The sequence below is a fragment of the Falco punctatus genome (genome assembly GCF_963210335.1).
Source record: "Falco punctatus genome assembly, chromosome: 18".
NCBI classification, from domain to species: domain Eukaryota; kingdom Metazoa; phylum Chordata; class Aves; order Falconiformes; family Falconidae; genus Falco; species Falco punctatus.
Window position 1 is genome coordinate 3,091,588 of NC_137598.1, and position 17,560 is coordinate 3,109,147.

The 17,560-nt window shown below is 59.1% G+C and overlaps 4 protein-coding genes across 9 annotated transcripts in view; 3 read left to right on the top strand and 1 right to left on the bottom strand.

The window, feature by feature from the left end:
• The window catches only part of DAP3 (death associated protein 3), a 113,325-nt gene that overhangs the window by 26,904 nt on the left and 68,861 nt on the right, over positions 1–17,560 (top strand). The window lies entirely within an intron of this gene.
• Positions 90–2,762, top strand: FDPS (farnesyl diphosphate synthase). The gene is made up of 9 exons (XM_080369038.1): positions 90–392; positions 468–608; positions 684–764; positions 866–988; positions 1,225–1,313; positions 1,587–1,659; positions 1,803–1,880; positions 1,959–2,093; positions 2,366–2,762. Exons 1-9 carry the CDS (start codon positions 255–257, stop codon positions 2,564–2,566), a joined length of 1,059 nt encoding a protein of 352 aa, XP_080225164.1. The 5' UTR covers positions 90–254; the 3' UTR covers positions 2,567–2,762.
• Positions 2,862–9,693, top strand: RUSC1 (RUN and SH3 domain containing 1; the record flags this gene model as incomplete). 3 transcript variants are annotated; one of them, XM_080368977.1, is made up of 10 exons in its annotated part: positions 2,862–2,964; positions 3,499–5,129; positions 5,809–5,910; positions 6,412–6,488; positions 6,636–6,810; positions 6,920–7,025; positions 7,115–7,161; positions 7,413–8,430; positions 8,760–8,888; positions 9,525–9,693. In XM_080368977.1, the coding sequence occupies exons 2-10, from the start codon at positions 3,569–3,571 to the stop codon at positions 9,691–9,693; spliced, it is 3,384 nt and encodes a 1,127-aa protein (XP_080225103.1). In that variant the 5' UTR covers positions 2,862–2,964; positions 3,499–3,568. The 3 variants fall into 3 exon arrangements, with proteins under 3 accessions (XP_080225103.1, XP_080225105.1, XP_080225104.1); XM_080368979.1 differs by lacking the exon at positions 2,862–2,964 and having other exon boundaries at positions 3,028–5,129; positions 7,413–7,570; positions 8,141–8,430; XM_080368978.1 differs by lacking the exon at positions 2,862–2,964 and having other exon boundaries at positions 3,033–5,129; positions 8,760–8,893; positions 9,525–9,665.
• The window catches only part of ASH1L (ASH1 like histone lysine methyltransferase), a 50,737-nt gene continuing 45,833 nt past the window's right edge, over positions 12,657–17,560 (bottom strand). For all 4 annotated transcript variants that reach the window (XM_080368960.1, XM_080368959.1, XM_080368962.1 and 1 more), the window contains exons 24-27: positions 17,269–17,435; positions 16,068–16,108; positions 15,036–15,340; positions 12,657–14,284 (exon numbers count right to left, since the gene is read on the bottom strand). In XM_080368960.1, coding sequence (XP_080225086.1) covers positions 14,193–14,284; positions 15,036–15,340; positions 16,068–16,108; positions 17,269–17,435 — 605 coding nt within the window. In that variant the 3' untranslated portion in view covers positions 12,657–14,192. The remainder of the gene's footprint in view (positions 14,285–15,035; positions 15,341–16,067; positions 16,109–17,268; positions 17,436–17,560) is intronic.

Consider the following 17,560-nt stretch of genomic DNA (forward strand, 5'->3'; position numbering starts at 1 on the left):
TGGAGCGGGCCAATGAGCGCGGGCGCCAGCCCTGGCCCGCGGCCGGCTCCGCCCCCGCGCGGGGCACGCCGGGAGCCGCAGTCCGGCGTCGGCGAGATGGCGGCTGCCCCCGCGGGCCCGCACTACGCGCCCCGGCGGGCCCCGCGGCCAGGCGGGGCGGGGCGGCGGGGCCCGGGGCGGAGCGGCGGCCTGGGGTGCCCGCCGTGCCCGGGGCACTGCGCGGCAGCGGCGGCAGGGCCGCGCTCTCGGTCACCATGAGCGGCAGCGGGGCGCGGGGCGCGGCGGCCGAGCGGGAGGAGTTCCTGGCCTTCTTCCCCCAGATCGTCCGCGACCTGACGGAGGGTGGCCTGCGGCACCCGGAGGTTGGCGACGCCGTGGCCCGGCTGAAGGAGGTGAGGGCGGCCCCGGCGCTGAGGGCCCGGCGGGGGGCCCGGGGCCGCCCGCTGCCCGCTGCTCTCTGCCCGCAGGTGCTGGAGTACAACGCGCCGGGCGGGAAGTGCAACCGCGGGCTGACGGTGCTGGCGGCCTTCCACGAGCTGGCGGCCCCGGAGCAGCGGGACCCCGAGAGCCTCCGCTGCGCCCTGGCCGTTGGCTGGTGCATCGAGCTGGTGAGCACCGGGGCGGCCGGGGGCCCGCGGGGGTGTGCCAGGTGGCCCCCCGCCCCTTGACCCGGTCTCCTGCAGTTCCAGGCCTTTTTCTTGGTGGCCGACGACATCATGGATGCATCCCTCACACGCCGGGGGCAGCTCTGCTGGTACAAGAAGGTGAGGGTGGTCAGGAGGCCCCTGAGTGTGGGGGGAGTGCAAGGGGGGGTGCCCTGTGGGGTCAGGGTGTTTTGTGACACCTCCCTGCCCTCCCGCTGCAGGAGGGGATCGGGCTGGATGCCATCAACGATGCCTTCCTCCTTGAGTCGTCCGTCTACAGGCTGCTGAAGAAGTACTGCGGGGAGCGCCCCTACTACCTGCACCTGCTGGAGCTCTTCTTGCATGTGAGCCTGGCCCCTGCACCCCCTTCCCACAGAATTCCTTTTGGGTCATCTCTGGATCTTTGATGGCATGTGGATCTCTTTCCGTTCCTTAAGTTCCTGGGCATCCTGCCAGACATGCCACCCTTCCTTCAGACTCTGAGAGGAGCCAAAATGGATGTGTCTTGGGTTTGGGACTGTCACTGCGCTGTTGGGACTTCCCTGGGGGACTGTGAATAAAGCCTTTTTTCCTTCTTCAGACTGGCTACCAGACTGAGCTCGGGCAGACGCTGGACCTCATCACTGCTCCTGTTTCCCAGGTGGATTTGAATCGCTTCAGTGAGCAGAGGTAAAGACGCGGAAGGGCACAGAGATGCCAGCCCCGCTGTGGCCGGGCGGCTCTGCTTGCAGTCCCTTCCAGGCTCTGTAAGAGAGACAACGGCTTGCTGAAACGCTGCTGTTGCCTCCCAGGCTTTGCAGGGCAAGCCTTGCTCGCGCTGGCAGAGCGTGGGGGCTGGTTTGGAGGGAGATGCTGCTCTTCTCCTGCTGGCCCTGAGCTGCAGAGCCCTGATGGGAGGGGAAGGCCTGGGCTTTGTCACCGAGCGTGGTTCCTCTGCCACAGGTATAAGGCAATTGTTAAGTACAAGACGGCGTTCTACTCCTTCTACCTGCCTGTGGCTGCTGCCATGTACATGGTGAGTTTTATAGAAACAGTCTCGGGAGGGGCCTAACCTTCCTGAGGTATGAGGCTGAGGAGGAAGGCAGGGGATTTGGGAGACTGGAGCAGTGATGGTGGAAGGCAGGGACTGGAAGGCTTTATTTCTTCCCCCCTCCTCAGACTGGTATTGACAGTAAGGAGGAGCACGACAATGCCAAAGCGATCTTGCTGGAGATGGGTGAATTCTTTCAGATCCAGGTAAGAGATGGCTCTCTCTCCCTCAGTGCTTTTGCAGGACGCTGGTTGTGGTGCTCACCTGTTGCCATCTTTGTCCAGGATGATTACCTGGACTGCTATGGGGACCCAGAGCTGACGGGGAAGGTTGGCACTGATATCCAGGACAACAAGTGCAGCTGGCTGGTGGTGGAGTGTTTGCGTCGGGTCACACCAGACCAGAGGCAGATCCTGGAGGTAATGCCACCAGGCTTGCTGTCCCCTGCAAGGGGGGAGAGGTGGTGTGGGCTCCCCCCCTGAGGGTGGGGTGTGGAGGGAGCGTAGTGCCCTAAGGTACACCTGAAAGCCACCTGCCACCCTGCGTAGCTGCGCTGTGCCGCTACCTGCCTGGGAGGAGGGTCGGGGGTTGTGGTTAGTAGGAGGAGACAATGAGAAGGTGGCTCCCGCTACTCTTCGAGCAAGCGGCTCTGGCAGCGGCTTCCACCTGACTTGTTCTGGTGTTTTCTCAGGAGAACTATGGCCGTAAGGAGCCCGAGAAGGTGGCAAAGGTGAAGGAGCTCTACGATACCCTGGGCATGAGGGCTGCTTTTCAGGAGTACGAGGAGAAGAGCTATCAGCGTCTGCAGGAACTGATCGAAAAGCACGCCAACCGCCTGCCCAGGGAGATCTTCCTTGGCTTAGCTCGGAAGATTTACAAGCGGCAGAAGTGATGGTGGGCCTGGCTTGGGACGGAGAGGGCCCGGGGGGCGGTTTGCCCCCTTGCCTGGAGCTGTTCCCTGCCCCCCACCCCGCGGGTCTCCTGCCCTGGGCAGGGGTCCGGGTGCGGCTTGTGGTCGGTGTGATGGGGCTGGGGGGCTGTAGGTCACCGCCAGCCTTTGTGTCAATAAACATAAGTTATTGCGGGTGCGTCGCTGCCGGGTGTTGCGGGGGCCGGGGCGGGAGGTGGTGCCAGCCCCCCGGCGGTCCCGGGGGCGGTCCGGGCCGCAGCGCCGCCCCTGCTGGCGACCGGGAGGGGCGGACCGGGGCGGCTCCCGGGCGGGGCGGCGGCGGCGGCGGGGCTGGGGCTCCTCCCTCCCGGCAGCCGCATTCGCCGCCGCAGCGCGACGAGGTGAGCGAGGCTGGGGAGGGCCCGGCGGGCGGAGGGGAAGGGGCGGCTGCACCCCCGCCTCATCGCGGGGCCGGGGTGCCCGGTCGCTGCCCGTGGCCGGGCCGGGGAGGGGGGGGGGGGGGGGCGCGGCCGCCAGCCCTGCGGCGCGCTGCTGGGCCCGGTCCGGGGGTCTCCTCGCCCTTCGGCCGCCCGCCCCGGCTGAGGCTTCACGGGCGTTTTCTCCTGAACGGCACCTGGGAGATGCTCCCGGGGCTGGCACCCGGCAGAGGGGATCCAGCCCCGGAGCCCCTCGCAGCACTCGGGGGTGCAGCCGGCAGAAGCCCCCCGCCCCGGCCGGGCAGCCCCGAGCGTGGCCGGGCGCCGTGGGGCAGCCCCCCCCGCTGGGCACGTTCCCGGCTGCGAGCCCCCCGGCCCTGGCGCTGCTGCGGGCGGCTGCTGCAAGGTCACTGCTGTCCCCTCGCCCTACCCTGTGCCTCGGTGGGTCTGCGCTGCCGCCGCCCCCCCCATCGACTGAAGGGTGTCTGGTGTTTGCAGGGGGCTGCATGGTCTGAGGGGAGCTGGGGGGCTCTCGGAAGAGCCCCGGCACGACCAGCGAGGCAGCATCATGCTGGCTCCGAAGAAAGGCCTGCTGTGCAACCTCAACCACATCCATCTGCAGCACATCTCCCTGGGGCTGCACCTCTCCCGGCACCCGGAGCTGCAGGAGACCTCGGGCTCCATGGGTGGAGAAGACCAGACCGGCTGCAGCGACTGCCCGCAGAACTGCGAGCAGGTGGATGCCAATTCCAACAATCCCTCCTTGAAATGCCGGTGCTGCGCATCCCATACCCAGCAGCCGGTGACGTTGGGTCTCCAGAACCAGGTGGCTCAAGAGGATTTCCCCTGCCTGCATGCTGGGGAGGAGGTGGCTTCCCCTTGTGATCTGGCCTCCTCCTCCTCCTCCTCCTCTGTGAGTAGCTGCTCGGATTTCAGCTTGGATGACTCCCCGGTCTCTGTGTACTGCAAGGAGTTCCCCAGAGAAGAGTCCCAGTCCCCCAAAAATCAGCCCGTCGTCGTTTCCACAGAAGACACCCGGGATGGCGGGTCGCTGGCTGACCAGGGTGGTACATGTGATGGAAGAGATGCCAACCTCAACCCTCTGGCGCTCCAGAGACCTGGCACCCTGGCCAGAGAGAGCCCGGACAGCCTCTGCAGTGGCAGCTCCCTCGACTTCCAGTGCGACGAGACCTCTCCCAGCGTGGCAGTGCAGGAGACCACCAGCACCTGCGCTGACCTAGACCCTAACTGCAACCCCCTCCCTGCCCCTGGCGCTGCGCCTGCGGCACCACCTGCGCCAGGGCGGTGGGATCCCGCTGGGAGCAGGGCTCCTGAGCCACGGCCCCGGGCTGGCAGCCTCCCCCCACCCGTGCCCCCCCGGCCCCGCAGGCGGCTGCAGGTTCTCAGCGGGCACCGAGCAGAGCAGCCGCCCCTGCCCGCACGGCTGCCGGAGCCCGGCGCCGGTGACCTCTGCAGGGATGCTGGCAAGAAGACCATCACCTCCTTCCATGAGCTCGCCCAGAAGAGGAAGAGGAACGCCGCCGGGCCTGCTCTTGCCCAGGCCAGGGCTGACCGGAGCGACTGGCTGATCGTATTCTCGCCCGACACGGAGCTGCCCCCCGCCAGCGAGCTGCTCTCGGGGGCCACGGGCCAGGAGCCAGCCCAGCCCCAGCACGACTGGCCGGCGCGACCCCCCGGCTCGCAGCAGAGGGAGGTGACGACGTTCAAGGAGCTGCGGTACCGCAGTGCCGCCAAGGCCAAGGGCCACCCCGGGGGCGAGCGGGCAGAGCCGGCGGCGCCTCAGCACCCCTCTGCGCCCCTCGAGATGGCCGCGGGCGGTGGCGGCTCGGGCTGGCTGCCCCCCGCGCCCCTGGGGGGACAGGTGCTGGCACCTACGGACAGCCACCAGCTGAAGAGGAGGAGGTCCCCGCCTGCGCTGCAGCCCATTGCGGAGGGACAGCCGGGGGACACGGAGGACGGGGGGCTGCTGCCACGGAGCTGCCTTCCAGGAGGGACTGGGCTGGGCTCTGCCCGCGACGCGGGGACCCCAGTTTGGAGGCTCGGGGACCCCGGTGGAGACCCCTGGGTGCCAGGGACGGTGCTGAGAGGAGACGAGCCCTGCAAGGAGGGTAAGGGTCGGGGTGCCCTGCGGGGTGGGTGTGGGGCTGTCACCCCCGGGGGGCTGCGGGCCGGGGGGTGCGTGCGGCAGCTGCGGGTGAGCCGGCATGAATGGAGCCCTGGGGCGTGCTGTGCGGGGGGGCGCCCGAACCCGGGGGGCACATGGCCTGGGGGTGCGGGGGGCTGTGGCCAAGCACAGGCAGGACACAGGGGCCGGGGGCTGCGGCCAGGCTGGGGGGGGCGCACGGGCTGGGGCTGAGCCCGGCGGAGGCGGGGGGTATGGCCGGGGGGTGCTGGGGGTGCGGCCGAGCCGGGGGGGGACACATCGGCCGGAGGGTGCCGGGGGCTGCGGCCCCCGGAGCTGCCCCGGTCGTTCCCTCCCTGCCCGCGGCCGGGCCGGCACCTCCCCCGCCCCCCCCGCCGCCCTCGCCCTGCCCCCGGGCCCGGCTGCGCCCTGCCCCTTCCCGGGGCTGCCCCCGGCCCCGCCCGCCCGCTGCCCTCGGCTCGCCGCGGCCCCATGGGCGAGCGCGGCCCGGCCGGGCCCGGCCCCGGCGCTGCCTGCGGTGAGTGCGGCCGGCGACGGGGCGGGCGCAGCCTGGGCCTCCCGCAGCACCGGGCCCCGGGCCGCGCCCCCTGGCCCGGCCGCCTCCCGGCCCCGCCGCCCTGACCCCGCCGCCCCGCTGTCTCCAGCCAGGCCCTCGCCGCCCGCCGCGGGAGCCGCCCTGGGCCCGGCCCGGCCCGGCGGGGGGAGCACGGAGGGAGCCCGCCGGCCCCGGGCAGAGCAGAAGAAAGGTAACGGCCCCCCGGGGGCGGACCGGACCGGACCGGATCGGACACCCCACCGGGAGCGGAGCGGGCAGCCCCCCGGGACGGGAGCGGGCACGCCCCTGGGAGGGGACCGGGCAGCCCCCCCGGTACCGGGCAGCCCCCTCGGCAGCGGGCAGTCCCCGGTCCGGCCCCGCCGCCGGGGGGCCCCGGGGGGGGAGGGGCAGGGGCGGGCAGCGCCGCCGGGCCCTCGACAGATGGTGCTGTGGGTCTGGGGATCGGGGCCGCCCCGGCGTCCTGCAGCATCCTGGCCTTGTCCCCTTGGAAACGGCGGGTCCTTCATCCCTGCAGATTCCCATGGCAACAGCCTGGGATGCTCCGGCTGCGCCTGCCCGCTCCTCCCCGGCTCCTCCAGCCTCAGCGTGCGGAGCTGCCGCTCGCTGTAGCCGTGGCCGGTGCGGTGCCGGCAGCCCCGCGCCCGTGGGTCGGTGCCGCGCTGACACCTCCTTCCCTTCTGTCGCCCCGCAGCACTGCTGGTCGCTGTCAGCGTCGCCGTGGATAAGATCATCGCCCACTTCAGCACCGCACGGAACCTGGTGCAGAAGGTGGGGGTCTGGGCCGAGGGTCTGCCCGGGCGGGCTGGGCAGGGGCGAGGGCACACTGTGTGGGCCTTGGGAGCTCCAGCAGGAGCATCCCACCACCCCTCCCTGCGGGCTCGGGGTCAGGTGCTGCTGTTCCCCTCCCTTCCTCAGGCGCAGCTGGGCGACAGCCGGCTCAGCCCAGATGTGGGTTACCTGCTGCTGCACACCCTCTGCCCTGCGCTCTATGCCTTGGTGGAGGACGGGCTGAAGCCGTTCCAGAAGGATGTTATCACAGGCCAGAGGAAGAATTCCCCCTGGAGCGTGGTGGAAGCCTCTGTGAAGATGGGTCAGTGTGAGGAACCTGCTCCTGGAGAGGCTGGCATCTCCTTCTCCAGCCTGGGCTGGGGGAGGATGCGCGCCCCGAGCCGTGACTGCCTGTGCTGTGTGTTCCGCAGGCCCCAACAGCCGCTCTCTCCACTCCCTGTGCTGGCACGTGGCCGGGCTGGCCCCCCTTGGCAGCACCAGGCAGAAGTTTCATGCCTTCGTCCTCGGCCTTTTGAAGTGAGTATTGGCCCCGGCTGTCCTTGCCGCTGTGGCAGGTCGCAGGAGCTGCAGCAGCTCTGACGTGGGTTCCCGTGGCCTTGTTTTAGCACTAAGCAGCTGGAGCTGTGGATCTCTCACCTGCAGAGGAGCCCAGGTAAGGACACGGTGCCCAGAGACTCCCCACCCAAGCCCTCTCCTACTTGCCAGGCTGATAATCCCACACCTGTTCCGCCCCCCCAGTGCTTGGCTGGGATTTCCGTGGTGAAGGGCATCGTTTTCTGTGGGGCAGCTTCAGCACAGACAGCTCCCAGCAGAAGCTTGCCTGACCTGTCAGGGCAGACCCGCTGGCCCGGGGAGGGTGCGTGGGCCAGGGCAGCGCGTTTTGCAGCCGTCCGTATCTCCTAGGTGTGATCTCTGTGCTGTACTCGCCCATGGCCTTCTTCGCCCTGAGCCAAGGCCCCTTTCCCCACCTCGCTGATGAACTGCTGCTGCTCATCCAGCCCCTCTCGGTGCTGACTTTCCACCTTGACCTGCTCTTTGAACACCACCACCTCTCCGTGGATGTAAGACCCTTGTCCCGTCAGCTGGAGTCCCCTCTGTCTCCTGCCCATCGCTCTGCTCGGGCTCGGGGGGCTGTGCAGCCTGCCCTGGAGGGGCAAAGCAGCGCTGCGGGGGCGAGCCTGGGCAATGAGACCCCCCCCGATACTCTGGGGAGGGCAGAAGGTGGCACAAGGTCCCAGTTGCCAGCAGCCGTGCGTGGGCTGCTCCCGGCCCCTCAGGTGGGGGCTGCCTTGCAGCAGACCTTCCAGCACGTGCTGCGCTGGGGCGACCAGCTCAGTCGCACTTTCCTGGGAGCAGACAGCTCCCCGGAGACCCACAGGCCCGCGGTGGGCCCTGGGGGGGCTGGGGCTGGCCTCGGTGGCTGGTGGGGCCAGCTGAGCCAGGCCTCCAGGGTTTACGCTGCTCCTAGCAAGGAGAAGTTCCCCTTTGTCTGGTGGACAAAGCTGCGGACGGCTGCGGGGGATTCCAGCCCCGGCCAGGCTGTGCGACCCCAAACGTCCGTGAATGAGCCTCGAGGCACGGAGCTGCAGCTCCTTCAGACCAAAGCTGTCCCTCAACTCTCCGGTCCCAAGCCCACCAGCAGCGCTGACACCTCCGGCACCTCTTCCCCTGAAGACCTCGTCCTGCCTGCTGGAGCTGCAGCACCCACCAAGCCAGATGATCCTGTTGCCGGAGAGAAACCCCTGGCTGTTGCCCCAGAGCCTGGTGCGAATAGGAACCGGGCGGCACCTTCTGACCCGGAGGCGGCAGGTGGTCCCCCCGGCCCCAGCAAGGGCGGCTGGCTGGGCCGGCTCTTTGGAGCCAGCAGCCCCTCTGCCAGGAGCTTCCCTGCTGCTCCTGTCACCGTCTCCACCAGATCCAGGTAAGACCCAGCCTGGGCAGGCGGGGGGGGGGAAGCGGCGTGTGCTGAGGAAGGGGTTTTCTCCCTGGCAGTGGAGGGAGAACATCCGTGGGGCTGGCCGGCCTCACGGGATGTCTTGTCCTGCCCCTTATCCACACAAATGCGGCGCTCCGGGGCTTAGCGCGTGTCCCACCTGCTCCGGGCCTGTGTCCCATCTGTCCCTTAGAGCAGCGGGAGCTCATGGTGGAGGCCCGGTGGTGCCTGGTGGTGCCCTTGTCAGCTCCCAGGTCACCAGCACGGTCTGAGCAGGATTTCCAGAGGGGCCTGTGGCTTCCTTTGCTTTGTGGCAGGAGACCTTCTAGCTGGCTGTCCCCCAGCGCGCGTGTGCTGGCCGTGGCGGTGAAGGGGCTGGCGTCTGAGAAGACCCCCGCTCAGGAGCAGCCAGCGAGGATCGTGCCCGGCTCGGCCCAGCCCCGCAGGTGACGCAGGGCACGGGGGGCTGGGGGCTGGGGGCTGGTGGTGGGCGCTCCTGGGTGGGGGCTGTTCCCAGACGGCCCTGAGGGACACGCTTGCGTCGCTCCCTGGTGCCGACTTGCACCCAGGCTGCTCCCCTCGGGGTTCCCCATCTGCTGAGCTGTGGCTGAACCTCTGCCTCTGCCTAGCTGTGCTCAGTTGTTTTCCCAGATATTTTTTGGGGGAATTTTGAGCATTTTCTTTCTCTTGCGTGCTTTCTGGATTTGTAGTGGCTTGTTTGGAGCAACCCTGTGGCAGCTCTGACCAAAGTGTCAGGAAAGCCGCGGTGGTCCGGCGTCTGTCCGAGCAAGCCCAGGGGGCGAACGGTGGGGCCACGCCGCGCTCGCGGGCTCTGGTTCCCTCCTGCCCCAGCCTCCCCGCCGTGTCTGTGCCGGAGCCGCTCTTGCTCCGTGGCTGCTCCCGGGGGCTGCTCGGTGGGACGGTTTTGGTGATGTGGCTTCTTGGTCATGTCCGCTGGCAGCTCTGCCTGGGGTCGCTGGCCCCGCGCTGGGCATCAGCACCTGCCCCCCGCCCCGTGGGGGCCCCGCTCGGTGGTACCTGGGGTCCCGGGCGGCCGGTCCGCGACGGTGCTTGTTGTGCAGGGCAGTGCGGGCACTCTGCGACCACACGGGCACCGCCGATGGTCACCTCAGCTTCCAGAAAGGGGACATCCTGCAGCTGCTCTCTACCGTGGATGAAGACTGGATCTGCTGCTGCCATGGAAACAGCACTGGCCTAGTTCCTGTCGGTTACACATCCCTGATTTTGTGAGGAGGCGGAGGAGAGCTGAGGAAGCGGCTGTGCTTGCTGAAACAGGTGCCACCTCCGGGAAGGACCATCTCCTGCTGCCTCTTCACCGCCTTTGGGGCTTCACCGCCTTTGGGGCTTCACCGCCTTTGGGGCTTCACCACCTTTGGGGCTTCACCGCCTTTGGGGCTTCACCACCTTTGGGGCTTCACCGCCCTGGGGCTGGCAGTTCTGCAGGGGACGCTGCCCCGGTGCCCGTCGCTGCTGTTGTTTGCATGACGTTACCGTCTGCCGCGGGTGCGTCCCCCGAGCCACCGCCGTGCCCGTCCCCGCAGACCTGCTGGCACTTCACCGCGGCTCCCGCTCGGGAGCTGCTCTCGCTCGTGTTTCCTCAGCTGCTGCCCACGCCTGTGCCGGGGAGGGAAGGGTCCCGTCCCTGCGTGGTACCACAGCCCTGTATGTCGTCTCCTTGCCGTTGTGTCTTGCCACCGCCGCCACCTCCACGTGCCCTGCTCTGCCCCGTGGCCAGGGCTGGTGGCCCGGGCCGGCCCCAGCACTCTGTAAATACTTGCAACCACAGGAATGAGCTTATTCCAGAGGAAAAAAGCTGGGAATAAAGGTTGTGACTCACGTGCCGCTGTGTGTGAATGGATCGTGGTGGTCGGGGGGGCTGGCAGTGGCCACGTGGCCCGTCCCTGTGTGGGTGGCCCGGCCTGCTGCTGCGTCTTTGGCCAGTAAATGCTCTTGCGGGGGGAGCCGGGGCCGTGCCGGTGCTCAGCACTGCGCACAGCACCACCCGGTACCAGCCGTGGGGAGCCAGAAATCACCCTGGGGAAGTGTCGGGGTGGGAGCTGCGCGGCACCGGGGGAGGTTTGTGTTACGTGGTTATTTCAGTTAAACTGATCTTTTTTACCAAGACGCAGGCTTTCCGTAGGGACTGGATGCCTTGTATTTTTTTTCCAAGTTTTTCTTATTGCTTGTGACCATAGATCCCGCTGGTTGCATTTCGTACTGGGTGCCCCAGTGAAAAGGAACCACGGGCATACTGGAATGGCCAGCGAAGGGCCACAAGGCAACAGCAGCTCGCCTTGGCGGCAGCCTTTGCACCAGTGCTCTCTCCTACGGCCCCAGTTCATCCTCCAGCTCCCACTGGCTTCTGCTCCGAGGAGAGAGCCGCTCTCCTGGTCTGTTCCTCTTTTCATTTCTCTCCCTGGAATTTTTACTCTCAGACGAGGGACGTTATATCTTGATGGGAATGTTAGTTGGCTTGTCTTAAGTAGGTTTGATTGAATTCCACAGCTGCCTCTGGACTCTGAAATGGGGTCAAGTTGGCAGGAGATGAATCCAGGTGCTTTTTCAAATTATTTTAATAATGATAATAAAAATCCCTCCTGCAATCCTTGGCGTGGTACCTCTCGTTTAAAAAGAACAAGTGTGTGAGTCAAACAGGGCAGGTTTAATGCCCACAGATTCAGGCGAGGAAATGGAAAAAGGCAAATTAAATGGGGGTGGGGGTGGGCATCAAGAAGCCACTTCATTCCTGGGTGCCCAACGCAGAGTTACCAAACTGACTCCCAGAAACTGCTTTGGAACCCAAGGAAGTTTAAACCCTGAAGGATTTGCGTCTTGGATCTCCTTGGTGCCACCCTTGAGAGGGGACGGGAGGGAGCGTCAGGCTGGCAAAGCCCCGGCAAAGCTGAAGGGGCACAACCTCCCCCAGGTCTGTGTTCCTCGCGTCCCGCGGCGGGATGAGGGGACGTGATGGGGCTCACGAACGCCCCTCACCCTCTCACACTTACCTGCCTTTCTGCTACCGGAGGGGTCTGCGCGACGTGCCGCCGCCTGCCGCCAGCCGTGCCCAGGCGCTGCCGTGGAGAGATGCCGACAGAACCACAGCCGCTGTCTGTGCGGGCAGGGAGCGATGCCCCTGGGTACCGGAGTTACGTGCTGGCAACAGGCACGAGATGTGTAATTTACTGGTTCACGTAATGACCTGCCATTCTCTATCCCCCCCCCCCCCCCCCCCCCCCCCCCGACTACCCAAGAGCGGCCGTCTGTGCCCACACTCCTGCCTGCACCGCTGCCATCACCCCTCCTGCCAAGGTCTGACCGGGGGAACCAGCAGCAGCAAATTAAATCCTTGCAAAATGCCATCACCCGTCGGGCGGTTTGAAAGAGGCAGGACAACGGCCCTGGAAAAGCGGCTGCGAGAGTCAGGACACAACAGGAGCGGCTGAGACAGAGGCAAGAAAAGAGAATCAAAGCCATGTCAAAGAAAACCCCACAAGTCATCGATAGGAAAAGATTTTCCATTTAATACTAGACTCTCTCAGGATTGAGATGCAGGCTTTTTATGCAATTACATCCAATGTTAAAATTGGTAATACATAATTTACAAAGATTAACATCAAAACAATGATCTATTTAGATATGCTTTGTAAAAAGGAAATATATTAGCAGCATTTATTTTCAGCAATCACACAGCCTACACCCATGCAGACTAAGAGTTCATATCTATTTGCAATAATGTAGTGCTTCCTGGTCTTAAAACAGCGATCCTGGTGACACACTGGTCTTCTCATTATTATAAAATAACCGAAAAATAAAAAAAGTCATTAATTTCTACACCAGTAAGAAAAACAATTCTTTGCACTTACCTAACATTTGATTGTCTAAAAAACATTTTGTTTAGTCTTTCAACAAAAGAAAGATAAAATGACAGAGCTAGTGTCTCGCTTCTGTACGCACTTTATTTTTTAAAAACTTTTTTAGTGTTTAACACCATTTGAGACAATGATTTCTGTTTTAAACTAAATGAGACAACTCAAGATTTTGGACATGCGATATTCCTACTACACGCACGAGTATTTTATACTCAGGGTTCCTGGTACTGTACAGTGCTTCTCTACAGTAAGAAAATATTCCAAACTATTTTCTTATTTCTTTTTTTTTTTTAATAAAATATTTTTTCTCAAAGGGTTTTTTCCTTTCTTTTTTTTTTTCTTTTTAAATCAACACATAAAAGTTAATGGAATGAGTCATGTTCCACTAAGAGTAAAATAATTATAATAATAACAAGAATGTACATTAGGACAAGCTTGGTCCATTAAAAAGGAACATGTAACTACTGTATTGCTTTACATCCACGCAGCAGATATATACAACTTGGCACATTAAAAACTGGTTTTCTTATAAGAACATCTAAAACAGGACTGTATATGCATATGTACGTCTGAAAGACAAAAAAGCAAAGCCATTTTAAAGGGGCAGCGTACGCTGACCACCCCCTCCCTTTGCCACAGCCTGGCCCTGGCCCGGAGACAGGCAACAGCGTCGTGGCTCCGCGCGGGGAAGGTCGTCGGGGGCGGCACAGGGGGTCCTGCGGCAGCACCGGCTCCTGGAACGCTACGGCAGTCGCAACCTCATGCAGTGAGAAATCAGTGCCTCGGCTGTTGCTTTCGGGAATAATACTTTTCATCAGGGCAGAGAGAGAGGGCGGTGCGAGATACACTGTCTCTTAATTTAAGAGATGGACATTTTAAGCTGTACAACCAGAACACAAGAATAGTGTTAGCAGTTGATATATTCTACAGTTCACAACAAATACTCGCTCTGAATACTGCTTGACGGTTCATGTAGTGAAGGTTTCCTTTTTTTTTTTTGTTTTTTTTTCCTTTTTCTTTTAACAGATTTTAATTTGCACAACACACTAGACACACAAGAACCACAGCTTATCAAAAAAACCAACAGCAATGGGGTTGTCAGGATTTGACTTGCTTTATAAAATTTCTCTGCAGAAAAAAGTGAAAAAAATCACACCCCGCTCCCTCCCCCCTCTACGACGCAGAACAAGTGCCTCAACCAGCCAACTCCTGCTTTGCTCCAAGGTGACTTTGGAAGTTTCTCCTTGTCACAGACCAAAGGTACATGTGTGCACTGGCCGTTCCACGGTGAACCTTTCGCACGTTTGGGTACGTTTCTCTCTTCTCGGAACTTGTGCAAATCAGAGGCCACAACTTCAGGGCAGCCTTTAACTTTAAGCCACTGGGCCTTCACCCTCCCATCTGGATTTCATTCACTGGCATGGACCATGGTGGTGCCAACAGTATCTTCTACAATCACAGGTTAATTGGTGAACATGGGGAACATTCTCATCAGAGAAAGTCCGTCCTTATCCTTCTTACCTCCCCATTTTTTAATTTTTTTTTTTTTATTTTTTTCCTCTGAGTGGGAATATCAAGCAAAAATAAATTAAATTTGACCATCCTGGACAATAACCACGAGGTTTTTCTCAGTACCTAACATCAATACAAGGCACGCCCAACAACACACACACCATAAGAGCACTGCAGAGCAGGGCAGGGCAACCTGCCAACCCAGACATCTAAGTGCTAACTGTTTGTATATTTGTCAGTTTTCTGCTGCCCTCTGTTCCTTGGCTGGTACGGAGGAAGTTGGGCTCCTGCCCTCAGTCCTCAGCAGACCTTGTAGCAGACTCCAGACCACAGCTTGCTCTCGTGGCGTCACTTCCTGAAGCTGCTCTCCGGGATGGTGAGCGTGCGCCGCCTCAGTTTTCTTCCTGATCCTTCCTCCAGCAAGTAAGTGACATCAATAGCTGCAACAGACCACAGCCTTTTGGTAAAAGAAGGCGAAACGAGTAACAGTTTCCCCATTCCCCTATTCACGGTTCTTTCCAGGATGCTTCCACCCATCGTGTTATTCAAAACAAGGCAACCTGAGCTGAGCATCAGGTGCTGAGCAACCTGATTTAAGTCTGAAGTTAGCCCTGCTTTGAGTCATGTTTGGGACAGATGACCTCCAAAGGTCCTTCCAACCTAAATTATTCTACAAGTCCATGATTATTTTGCACTAACTCCCAGAACACGGAAGAGACCGGACCGAGCTCAGCCTAGGCTTTAATTAAAAGCAGAGACATACTCAACCAGTGCAACCACCGTACCCTTATTCTACACAGAAGTTACTTAGAACCCAATGGAAAGCTCATTAAAGGTCAAAAAAGACTTTCCAAATTCTCTTCAGTCTTTCTTTGCCTGTCTGTTAGATTTCTCAGTTGTGAACACAGACTGGTGGTGGTGGTGGGGAATCTGTCTCCAGAAAGTTTTTGTGGTTACTAAAAATGTTATACAAAACGCAGCGTCAGTCAAAAGATGCTTCATTTGGATTTAGTGGAAATTGCTACTGTTGCAAAAGAAAACACTGCTCCAAAGAAAACTAACTATTAATGATGTCCACTAGCGAGAAATTCAGACAAAAACATTTATTTTATCGATACGGTCTGCAGTGAGCTGAAAACAAACCTGGTTTTGCTAGCAATGCTATTGTGCAATCATCGCATAAAATCTCACCGTTTTTCCCTGGGATTTTCTCTAGGAGGTTTAGCAGGATTTGATTAAGTCTCTCTCTCTGAATATTCCGCCTTTCCTCTGGAGTGCACAGCTGCCTTGTGTCAGAATTGCTTTCTTCCACCTTTTTATCAGTTTCACAGGTCTCACCAGAGACTGCTGCCTCTTTTTCTGGCTCCTCCAGGCTAGGTATCTCGCTTGAAGTTTGATCTTGGTTTCCTAACACATCCTCAATAAGTGGAAGTGAATCTTCTTCTTGGTTTAAGTCTTTAATCTGTGGTTTTGAGCGATCTGTTTTCCAGGACGATCTAGCAGGAAAAGAAGGGTTTAAACACCACAGTCTTTCAGACACTCACCAATTACTAGTGAGCCCAGGACTTCTCAGCAGGTAGAGGGTTTTCTGGAATTTCAGTCACTTGACTTAATACATGCGTTCAAACCCACCAGTTCCTACCTACGGGAGGCTACGCTCCTATAACCTTGTTTGCATAACATCAAATGCAGTCCTTGAAAAACAAACTGAGTTTTATTTCCAGTTGTAAAGCTTTTTATTTTCCAAAAGAGCAGAGCTCAGCACTCAACTGATGTTTTTCTGCAATAGTCATGGCTCTTCATGGGTATATTTTTTAAGTCTCAAACAGACCCGAGCGAGTGCAGCGGCCCTGGCTGTTATCACGATGCCAACACGGGGGGTCTGTTCAGGAATCCCACCCCCCTTCGTGCAGGGAGGCTGGGTGCTCTTGTCCTGGGCTCTGCCATCTCCCACGTTTAGCTGCTTTTGCTAACTTCCAAAACGGTTCTGTACTCTTCCTTACACACGTTATTAAGGAATGCGAAGGCTGCTTTTATACTGCATCCCGCCCTCACTTGTTCCCCTTTAACTCTTTGAAAGTTTAGAGGATTGCTTTAAATAATTTAAGCTTACTATTTCTGCAGCACCCAGGGGAAATGGGTAGGAAGAAGAGTGGACACTTGATAAACAAACAGGGTTATCTCATCTCTTCCCAATAAGCAATCTGGGAGGTTAAGACTCACCTGCCTCCATTTCTCTTGTAGTTGTCTGGTACATAATGAGGCTGTAACAACAATAAAGATTATGGTTAATACCAAATAAAATTTGCAGTTGAAGAAAGCACTGGTTCATCAAATATTCTGGAAGCATTAATAAGGTCCCCCCTAACCGATGCTTTGGAAATGCCAGTGCGTGGCTGGCGTATCTCGCACATCAGATGAATTCAAAGGAGCTGGCATAATCAAGCAATAAGGAGAAATTAGAGCCAGACTTATTATCTGATCCTTCCTATCTTCTAAATAAATTTCAAGGCATAGACCATCAGGATAAAAATCAACTTTGCTTTCTGCACAGCAGAAGTTTGGAACCACTTCTGCACTCACTACAAAAATCTCTCTGCTTCCAGGCAGAGGAGCGCTTCCTTGCAAAAGATGTGCCAGATCTGATACCTCTGGGCTCAGAGACAAAGCAGTTCTGTGGGAGGACATGCGCAACGCAGAGCTGCTACTTCCATGGAACAGGGGAAAACGAGACAGCGAGACAAACAGATATTCAGATGGAGGACGTTAGGGGAACTGCACTCTCTGATTTTGCTGCCTCTCTGCTCTTTTTTGCATAAGACATCCATTTTCAGTGTTAATTATAGACGTGAAGTAAACAGTAGGTCATTTGATAGAGTAGGGAAATGGAAATAGGAAAATACAGCTTTTCTGTCTTGGGAATCACAATTCAACGGTACTGCTGAAAACCATTTCTGAAGCAAATTGATTAAGACACGGAGTAATTACACCAAAGGAAAGAAAGCCTGACACAGACAGGGTAACAAACACACGCTGGACTACGTTGTGTGATTCTCTAAACCATGCGCAATTATTTTACAGCTGCAGAACAACGACCAAAAAGTGAGTTTTAAGATTTCCTTCGCTCAGGAGTGAGTTAAATGAAATTAGCATCTAGGTTTCAGTCAGAAATCACAATCTCTAAACTTATACACCACCATTCGTTCAACACCTGTTTGCCTTTGAACTGCATATTCTCTGTCCACACTCAATTTTACTTTCCAAGCTTTCTTTCCAGGCAACTTTTAATCCAGACTGTGTATGCTTGTGTGTCAGCTTCTTTCAGTTTACCAAGCTTCATTCATGAACAGAGAGCCAGGGACTTTCCAAAAATATGTCCAGCCTTCTAGTAAAAAGTAAGGAAGCTAAGAGAACAAGCACTTACTGAAAAATCTCTCTTGGGTGTGAGTTTCTTGGGGAAGTGGTCAAAGGCATAGGGCTTGGTGCAGACAGGGTAACGATTCCGGTGGATCTTGTAGAAGAGATGAGCTGATTTATCAAGGCGGTAATCACAAATATATACATCCTGCTCCTTCACCCCTTTTGGCCTCCCTGTGGTTTCAAAACAAAGCACGCAGGAAAAAATGTGAATTAGATTCAAGAGGAAATACACGGTACAGGAGAACAAGAGCAAGCCACACGCCGTGTCAGAGCTGTTCAGTGAGATGGCACGCGTT